We start from the raw sequence: 10368 nt of genomic DNA, 5'->3' as shown, positions 1-10368 counted from the left end.
CCTCGGCCGCCCACTGCGTTGCCGTAGTCCCCGAAACCACGTGGCTCATCGAAGGGGTTGAGAGAACCTCCGGCAACGGTTGAGGCGGTAGCGAGACATGTCGAAGATTCGAAAAGAACGAAAGGAAAAAAAAAGAATCAACAGTTGTCTTCTGGAGAGGCTTCTACAAGAAAGCGTCAGTACGTTGGGCGCGGCAATAGACTGGCTAAATTTGCGAGCACACTGTCGGTGTATATCGCACAGAACTACGCGCACAATCTGTATGGTGCGGAAACTAGTTCACGTCAAAGCCTAATGCAACGCGCATTTTCTAAGTCTTCGTCTTCGTCTTCGTCTTCGTCTTCGTCACCAACATCAGGAAACGTCCTCGCAGAATTAAGTATAACCAGGATCGGCATCACTCTCCACCTGGGAGAGAAGTTCGTCATCTGATTCATAATACCGTTTGAGGTTGGTGACATGAACGGGTCCAGCGAGTCGTCCAGACTCACAATGAACGAGCGTGTACGTGAGGCGTGAGACCTTGTCTCGCACTCGATACGGACCATCCCACCTGTTCGCCAGGGAAGCTGTGAAACCTCTGGAGGCGTCACTAAGTGGGTGTGTCCGCCGGAGTACAAGATCTCCAACTTCGAATTGCACGTCCCAGTGGCCACGATTGTACTGCTCAGCCTGCTGAAGCCGTGCGGCGTCCAAGCTCTCCCGGGCATCACGAATGATGTCCCTGAGTCTGCGTCGTAGGCTTCCTGCGAACTGACCGTATGAGCGAGCAGCGCCACGGTTGTTGGTCGTGCAAGTGTTTTCCAGCGGGAAAGTCAGCTCTCTTCCGAAATTAAGGCAAGCTGGCGTAAAACCTGTAGACCGGTTAACGGTTGTGCGTGTTGCGAACGCGAGCTCTGGGAGCTTTGCGTCCCAGTCAGGGTGACGTTCGGTGTGAGCTATTAACATCGATTTCAGGTTTCGGTTCACCCGCTCTGTGATGTTTGCCTGTGGGTGATAGGGAGACGTCCGCTTGTGTTGTATGCCCAATGCGGCACATGAGTCTCGGAACACTTTGCTGGCAAAGTAAGTAACGTTGTCGCTAATCAATTTCGCCGGAAATCCGAAGCGTGTGAACGTCTCCATCAGACACGACCAGATTCTTTTAGACGTCAGCGACCGTAATGCAAATAGCTCCACCCACTTGCTAAAGTGATCCGTGACAACCAACAAGTACTGGTTGCCACGCGGACTGCGTGGGAAAGGACCCATGACGTCGACAGCAACGCATTCCCATGGGGATCGACTCACGACTGGCTGCATGAGACCAGGGGGCTGACCACCGCGCGGTTTGGCTTTCTGACAAACCGGGCATGAACGAGCGTACCTGAGCACGTCCTGACGAATTCCTGGCCAAGTTGCAGTACGGCTTAACTTTTCAAAAGTCTTGCAGCCACTACTGTGACCAGCCAAAGCAGAGTCATGGTAGTATCTAATGAAGGACGTGCGAAGTCGGCGAGGTATCACGGCTCGAAATGGAGTGTCTGTGGAGCCACCCTCCTCGTCGTCGATCTGAGGTATGTACCGGAGAAGCAGACCGTCTTCGGCCAGCAAGCACGAGTCAAAACCCATGTCAGCGTCTCTGTTGCCACGTCGGTCATGTGAAGATAACCACCCAGAGACCCTGCGACAAAGTCCATCGTTCTGCTGTGCAGCACGAAGCTCATCTCGGCTAATCAAAGTACCCCAGCGCGAGCCAGCATCTATCGCAGCCACAACATTGGCATCCTCGAGCACGCGCTCTTCGCCGAGCGGAGCGCGCGACAAAGCGTCTGCAACTTTGTTTTGTGAGCCTGGTTTGTGCACAATCGTGTAGTCATATTTTTGAAGCGTTAGTGCCCAGCGTGCTAATCGTCCTGCCGGATTTTCCAGCCGCTGAAGCCAAGACAAGGCGGCATTATCCGACTGGATCACAAAGCGCGCGCCATCAATATACATGTTCAATTTCTGCAGGGCGAATATGATGGCTAGGCACTCAAGCTCGCAAACGTTATAATTCCGCTGAGCTGCTGTCAACGTATGGCTAGCAAACGCTACGGGTCTTAAGACACCATCAAAGTCTTGAAGCAGCACAGCACCTAAACCGTAGCCGCTCGCATCGGTTTGCAGCACAAACGGACGGTTGAGGTCTGGGAGCTTCAAAGATGCTGTCTCAGCAATAGCTCTGGACAGTTGAAGGAAAGCATTTTGCTGTGCCTCCGTCCAACGCCATTTGACGCCTTTGCGCACCAGTTCGTTCAGAGGCCGCGTTATCTCTGCACAGTGGGGAATAAACTGGCGGTAAAATCCAACCATGCCAAGAAATCTCTGCAAACTCTTTGCATCATGTGGGGGAGGAAACTCAGTTATAGCCCTCAGCTTGTCCTCATTAGGGCGAAGCGATCCATCGTCGATTACAAAACCGAGCAGGTTAATCTTAGATGTTGCCAGTTGCATTTTTCCCGGGTGAACTGTCAAACCAGCATTCCGCATGCGCTCGAGAATAGTCCGAAGGTGCACAAGATGTTCTTCAAACGTGCGTGAAAAGACTACTACGTCATCCATATATGCCATGGCGTAGTTGTGCCGTGCGTCTCCAAGCACAATGTCCATAAGACGCTGGAATGTGGCAGGAGAGTTGCTCAAGCCGAAAGACATGCGCACAAACTCGTACAATCCTCTGTAGCATGTGAATGCTGTTTTCTCGATGTCAGCGGGTTCGACCTCTATCTGGAGAAAACCGCGACTGCAGTCAAGAGTCGTGAAAAAACTCGCGTTTCCCAAGTTGTACATGATCGACTCAATCGAGGGGTATGGGTACGCGTCACGAACGGTTACCGCATTCAGGCGCCGGTAGCCGACGCAAAGCCGAGCCGTTCCATCCTTCTTGGGGGCAAGGACGATCGGGAAGGCCCAAGGGCTCTGTGACTCACGTACTGCACCCGTGTCGATCATCTCTTGGAGCGCCTTGTCCAGCAGGGCTCGCTTGTGTACGCTGATTGGTCGAGGGTTGCAGCGTAGAGGCCGTGTATTCCCGGTGTCAATTGAGTGCTTTAAGACACTGGTTCTGCCGGGGTTCTCCGTGAACATCGGCGAAAACTCTTCCAGGAGTCTTTGGAGACGCCGCTTTTGCTGGTCCGTAGCAGGACACTTCTGCAAAGAATCGCTTACCGCACATGGGAGCCGCAGAGCAGGCGTTCTAACGCCAACGTTATCGACACTGACGACACAATCCTCTCGTCTAGTAAATGGGATCAGTTGCGCGTCACTACCCAACCGGTAGCCTTTGTTCGGAAAGTCCAGAACCAGGTTCTCCCCGAAAATGAAATCTCGCCCCAAAATAATCGGTACCGTGAGACCAGGTAAGCAAACGAAGCGCTGACGCCGTTTTTTCTCGTTGAACCCGATCTGTAACCTCACGGCTTGACTCGCGAGCATTTCTGGTCCTGACGCTAGCTGTAAGCGCACGTTAGTCTCGCGCAGGTTAGCTTTCTGCTCTTTGCAGCGTTCAATCAGGTAGTCCCCAATAAGCGACAGACTCGCACCGGTATCAATCAGCGCTGCCACAGCTACTCCGAGCACTGTAACTGTCATACGAGGCTCAATTAGCTCAAGGTCAGGCTGAATTCGACATACCGATGGAAGTTTTGCCGAGTTGTCCATGGTCACCGCGGCCGACAGGCGTTCAGGGGTCAACTCATTTCTCGAGGTTGCAGGACGGTTGCGCCACAGGTCGGGGCAGTCACGCCGGAAGTGGCCATGGCGACCGCAGCCGAAGCACCGCACCGAGTTGCGCCGGTCAGGGCCGTGCGTCGGGCTTGCCTGCGCTTGTCGTTGCGGCCCTTCTTGGTGTCCCTCGTTGGACCAGCGATCGGCGCCCCGGTTGGCATTGCGGGGGAAGGACCTTAAACGGCTTTCACCCTGCCGTAGTCTCGATCCAGCCGGCCGGGCACGTAGCCGGGGGTCCGAACCATCGAGTGGTCTCCCGCGCTCCCATTGCCCGAAGGCGTAGGAGTCCAGCGCACGGGGGGGACAGACCGCGCCATCCAGGGTTTGGCGCTGAGTCGGACCTCTTCTGGGCCCGGGAGCTCGCCAGGCACAGGACGGCTCAAGAGCTTCTTCAGGCGGTGGCGGGGGCCGATACTGCAGCTCGGCCAGGAGCGTCTCTTGTATGCCGTGAGCGTCCCGGGCCAGTTGCTCCAGGGTGGAATACGTGCGGCCATGTAGGTAGGGCCGGAATCTTGGGTGGCTCTGCTGCATCACCCGAGCAACCCTGTCCGACTCCGACGTCGTTGGGCAGGCTCTTTCATAGAGCTCCTGCATCACCCGTACATATTCGACGAGGGTCTCGTCCGGGTGCTGGGTCCGGCGCTCCAGTTCTCGCTGGACTCGAGACTGGTACCCAGGTGGAAGAAACTCATCTTGAAACTTCCGCCGAAAGTCTTCCCAGGTGAGGAAAGGGGCCACGATGCGCCACCAGCGCGCGGCGCTCGCCTGGAACGCCACGGGGAGAACCCGCGCAAGGACGTACTCGTCCGAGGCTCCCGTGGCGAGCTTATAGGCCGCCAGCTCGGCCAGGAAGTCGGCCACGGACTTCCGGTCGTCGTAGCCCGTGTACAACGGGACCGGCACTTGGGGTCGTGGCCCTTGCCCTTGGGGTCCGTGGTCAGCCAGGACCAGGCGTTGCGCGACTGTGTCGCACAGGTTGGTCACCCGAGCCATCAGGTCCACGGACGTCGGGTCAGGCCCCTCTCCGGTCTCGCCTTGGTCTGCGGCGGCTCTATGGCGGGTCTGCATCGCAGTAGCAACCGCAAAAAAACAAGCAAACAGAAAAAAACAGAACAAAACGAAACACAAAAGAACGGAAAAACACGCAATATACTACAATATGCACACTATTCACAACGGCCAAGCCCCGATGGCAAAGATGGCGTCCGGTGGCCGAAGCCTAGTCGAACGACCACGTAGGCCTATCGGGGATGGCGAAAGCGAGAAAACCGGGCGAACACGCCTAAAACGGGCTAAAAGCCTGCGGTCCAACCCGCGGGTGAGCAGTAGGCCCCACGTTGGGCGCCAAGTAATGTAGGGTTCGGTGCTACTGCTCACCCGCAAGAAGGACCAACGAGGCAGATCTCATAGAACACACCTTTACTGTCTGGCGGCAGCCAACCGACTCTCGAGCCCCCCAGCCTGGAGCGTGTCTCGCGCGCACGTTGCGCGCCGGGCGCGGAGCACAGGTTCTTTTGCCCGATGATGGGCCGCAAATCCCACAATATATATACATATATATATACATAAATATAACTATATTTTTAAAAAAACTTTTGGAATTTTTACCGAACTGTAGCAACGCCTGGCTTATGCAATTACCTAAAGACTTTATTCGCACCGTCTCCCTTACTAGCCTTTTTGTATCATTCCTCTCCTTGTGAATGATTTCTGTCTCCGACCAAATAGCAGTGCAGTTGTTACATTCGTTGACATGTTTTGCGATTTCTGAGTTCGGTGCATTGTTCTTCACGTTTCTTTTGTGTTCACTTAATCTGTCGTTGATGCATCGTGATGTTTGTCCTACATACTTAAACCCGCATTCCAGTGGTATCTCATACACCACACCATTCTCGCAATCTACCGATTTTTCTCGATGGTTCTTTCTGCAATTGTTCGCACCTGTCTGAAATGGCGTCAATCTACTAAGTTTAAAATCTGAGCTGAAGACCGTGTCTACTCCAAACTTTTTCGCACAAGCCTTCAAGTTGTGCGAAATTTCATGAAAATAGGGGATCACGGCGAATCCAGTCCTTTTACCCTGTTCCTTTTCTCTCCTTCCTTTAATAACTATTTCTAACTGCCGTTTGATAAAACTGCCTTTATACCCTACATTGATCAACCTTTTGCATTGTCTTTTAACCGAATCCGTGATGAAATGAACACACGATCTGTCCAGCGCATTTCTGACCAACGACTTTACAACCCCAGCTTTTACGGTCTTGGAATGACAGCTAATCCTTGGCAACACCGGTTTAGAACTTTCTTTTCCGTATTCCCAACATACCCCTTGATTTATATGTATACGTAAGTCCAGGAACTCTAGGACCCCTCTTTTTGGTTTTTCCGTAGTAAACTTCAATTCCGGAGCCGCTGACCTTATCTCGCGTTCCAGACTGCCCGTTAGATCATTTGTTACCGTGCAAATTATGATGTCGTCGACATATCTTCTTACTAACGCCATACCAGGGGACTTCTCCTTTAGTCTGTTATGCACTACTCGATCCAAGGAGTTTAAGTACACTTCCGCCAAAATCGGTGCGACCGACGAACCTATACAAACCCCGTCTTTTTGAACATACTTCCTTCCTTCGTACTCGATTACCGTCGACTTCAGGTAAACCTCAAGGATCGTTAGGAAACTCTCTACGGATATACCTGAACCTGCTTGGAACTTTACGAGATTCAACTCCAATGCCTCTCTCACTCTCTGCATCAACCGAGTCTTTTCTAGCGAGTAATAAAGGTCCTTAATATCCATGGACACAACAGAACATTGCTGTCCATGAAATTTTTCCAACATGTCAATCAGTTCATTTGAATTTTTTAGAGACAAAGAATTATCTAGGCATGCATACATCAACCCTCGCTGGAGAAACTTTGAAAGTACTTTCTGCCAGGTTCCGTTCTCGTTGATGACCGCACGAAGAGGCATTTCAGGCTTATGGTCCTTGAGAAAGAACTTGATACTTAATGTCGATTTTGTAGCACTCGTGATACTTTTTGCTACATTCTTAAAGTCGTCTTCATTCAGGATTGCACAAATGTTCCCTCTCAACTTTCCTACATTGCCCGCCCACTCAGAAAACAAAGATTCCATTGCAACTTCTGTTTTTTTCTTGAATACTGCCATTGGCAAGACGGCAAACTTTCCAGACTTATCCGTTTCCAATAGTTTTAGGGACTTCGTTTCTAACTCCTTCTTAACCGCGTTAACTTCTCTGAAATTTCTTTTGTCCTTCGGGTACGCCTCTCCCATGACTTTCTCCATCCTACTAATAGCGTGATCTATAAAAGCGACCTTTTCTTCCGGGACGACCTTTCTGGCCACAGTGTGAATGGTAGACAACACGTCAAGTCTCGAGGGTTTTACATCTAAACAACACTTCGGTCCCTTAGCTAACACTTCCTCCGTCTCGCGTGTTAACGCTTCCCCACATGGATTGATAGGAGACTGTCGAGACTTAGGCCATGCATCAATCCCAAACCACGTTTTTTGCGGCCCATTATTAACAATTTTTGAGTTTTTTAGACTGTCCAAAACATGTCTGCGCTTCACATACCATAGTCGGTCGAACAGGGTTATTTTGCTGCTGGTCCATTGATGGTACTCCCGGTGGTACTTGAAATCATCTCCCAGGAGAAGAGTCCAAAGTCTGTCGCAGGCTCCTTTGATGTCCTGGATCCTTTTGCTGGGTTTGGGATGCACACTTGTCAGGTGGTCCAGGTGTATTCGCCAAATAAGCTTACCACCCGGTGTTTTAACGCTCACCCGGTAGGACACTTGTCCTGCCCGAGAGATGATGACTCCCTGCAACCAATTCTTTCCTTGGCGAAAATTCTTCACGTGCACCGTATCCCCAATCTAGAACTGTCGTTCTCGATTACCACCAGCTAACAGCTGTCGGAATCGGGAGTTTTGGACGTTCAGCTCAGTGGATGGCTTCAGACGATCCAGGCGTGTCGTCAGTCGACGTCCAAGTAGCAGCTCAGCTGGACTCTAGAGCGGGGTCGCAAGTGGCGTGTTTCCGTACGTGAGCAGGAGAGTGGCCAGCCTAAGGTTTAGCGGTTGATCCTTCGCATCCCTTCGCAAAGCGTCTTTGAACGTGCTTACAAAACGTTCAGCTAGCCCATTGCTCGGCGCATGATAGGGTGCCGTCTTCACATGCCGCACGCCGTTTTCCTTTAAAAAGGTTTCAAACTGGTCAGCAGTAAATTGAGGACCATTGTCGATCGAATTCACATCTGGGAGCCCAAAACGGCTAAACAGTTCCCTCAACTTGCCAATGATGGCTTCTGCTGTTGTAGTGCCCATTGCGAACACTTCGGGCCATTTTGAATGTGAGTCGACGCAGATCAGGAAGTTCTGACCTTGAAGTGGTCCCGAAAAATCGAGATGCAACCGCTGCCAAGGGCAAGTGGGCCATGACTAAGGGTGAAGCGGTGCTGGTCCTGGAGCACCCCTTTATTGCTGGCTGGCATCACACAGCTTCACGCAACGTTCAATGTCTGCATCGATTTCTGGCCACCAAGCCTAACTACGTACAACTTCCTTCACCCTGACGATCCCTGGATGTCCATCGTGCAGTTCCTTCGTCACACGGTTGCGCAAGGGCTGACGTACTATGACCCTCATCCCCCATAGCAGACATCCTTGATGGTGCTCCAACTCATGTCTTCGCGTGAAGAACATTTTTTGTCGATCTACCACGTGCTGAGGCCACCGATCGACGACATATTGTGCAACTCGACGCATTGCCTCGCCTTTTGCGGTAGCTCTCGCCACTTCGTCGCTGCTGACTGGAAACGAGGAGAAACGAAGACTGTAGAAAGTTGATGCGCCATCTACTTCATTACTTCTCTCTTTACTGTTTGTAGGCACTGGAAGTCCTACAAACTGCTTCCGCTTTCGCTTCGCCGAACTTGTACTGCAGTTTGTACTGATAGGCTGACAGTGTCATCGCCCACCTCTGGAGCCTTGTCGCTGCCATACTCGGGATTCGAACCTTGGGTCCGAAGATGGTCTGTGACGGCTGGTGGTCCGTAAACAACAGGAAAGATCGTCCGTTCAAATAGTAGTGAAATTCCTTCACACTAAAGATGATAGCCAGGGCTTCTTTCTACAACTGACTAATTTTTCTCGCTGGCCGTCAAGGTTCGTGATGCGAAAGCAATGGGGCGCGTAACCCCGTTCTCGTAGACTCTGGACAAGACAGCCCTGAGGCCATATGAAGCAGCGTCGCACGAAACCTGAAGTTCCGCTTCTGGCTCGTAGTGTGCTAGAACTGGTGCCTCTATTAGTAGCTTCTTGATGGACTCGAATGTTTTTGGCAACCCTTCCTCCATTGCCGTACAACATCCTTCTTCAGCAGGTCATTCAACGGTGCCAGCCTGCTGGACATGTCTGGAAGTTCCTGACCATGCTGGACATGGTGAGGAACGACTGTGAATCCGAATGCATTTTCACTTGTTAGTAGGCGCGACTTAAGTCTATCTCTGAAAATACCGTTGCTCCGGCCACCACTACAAGTATTTCTTATATCTTTGGTAGCGGATACCGTTCCACCTGCAAGCACGGATTTACGGTCGTCTTGTAGTCGCTGCACAAGCGACTGGTTCCGTCCTTCTTCATTACAGGCTCGCCCAGCTTACTACTCTTCTACTCTTCAACTCTACGACGTACTCGGTCATTGTGTCGCTTTCATGCTGCTGTCTTTTGTGAAAAGTAGCCCTTTCCGCTATAACAGGTGGCTTAGGTGACATGTGGTTGCGTAACGCGGTCAGTAGCTCTTCTAGCGTCCTTTTGGACGGTTACAGGACCAACTCGTCCAGCTTACTACTCTTCTACTCTACAACTTTACGACGTACTTGGTCATTGTCTCGCTTTCATGCTGCTGTCTCTCGAAAAAAGTAGCCCTTTCCGCTATAACAGGTGGCTTAGGTGACATGTGGTTGCGTAAAGGGGTCAGTAGCTCTTCTAGCGTCCTTTTGGATGGCCTCACGGACGCTACCAAGCTCTTCAACGTTCAAAGCTCTTCAACTTCTATGTTCCGAAACCGGTTTCGGTTTGGGAACATATAACGCTGATCACGACATCCACCATATTTTCTTTCGGAACCTTGTTGGCTCTTAAAAAAACTGGAAGCCTCTCTTCATAGCTTAGCCAATCCGCCTTCGAAGCATGAAAGGGTTCTACTTGCCCAAAAATAGCCATCTTGCATTGGTTGCTTGCCCAGGATGGCTAGGTTCGACATTGTACATGTTCCTTTTTTTTTAGTACACGGAAGTGACGTCATCACGTCTGATTGGTTGGAAGCAAAAGTGACGTAATTTCCCTAGAAAAATGTGGGCGGAGTCGGCAAAACTGGGCGGAGTCGGCTACCGGACGTGACAACAAAGTGACGTTTCGTTTTGTACCGAGTACGTTTCAAAAGGTACTTGCTCGGAACTAGGTGTCATTGGCAGCATGTTTTCGGCGGCGAGGCGTCGCCGTCTCGTCAATTTGACTTTTTCTTTAATAGAGCTTTTTTTTTTCGCCGGAAAGGCTGTATCGGGAACACCGCGATACATTCGAGCTCCCGG

The 10368-nt window shown here is 51.4% G+C and overlaps 1 protein-coding gene across 1 annotated transcript; it reads right to left on the bottom strand.

Annotated features, from left to right (window-relative positions):
- Window positions 1-5347: 5347 nt before the first annotated feature.
- LOC120842675 lies at window positions 5348-10040 on the bottom strand (the record flags this gene model as incomplete). The annotated part of the gene is made up of 2 exons (XM_040213832.1): window positions 9987-10040; window positions 5348-7597 (listed from the first exon to the last, which is right to left on the bottom strand). Coding segments are annotated over exons 1-2 (2304 nt in total), but the record flags the coding sequence as incomplete, so codon positions are not given.
- Between the last annotated feature and the right edge of the window lie 328 nt (window positions 10041-10368).

Source organism: Ixodes scapularis, unplaced genomic scaffold (genome assembly GCF_016920785.2).
Source record: "Ixodes scapularis isolate PalLabHiFi unplaced genomic scaffold, ASM1692078v2 PGA_scaffold0__279_contigs__length_252992795, whole genome shotgun sequence".
Classification (NCBI taxonomy): domain Eukaryota; kingdom Metazoa; phylum Arthropoda; class Arachnida; order Ixodida; family Ixodidae; genus Ixodes; species Ixodes scapularis.
Note: the sequence above shows the minus strand (reverse complement) of the source record. Positions and strands in the feature narration are given on the sequence as shown.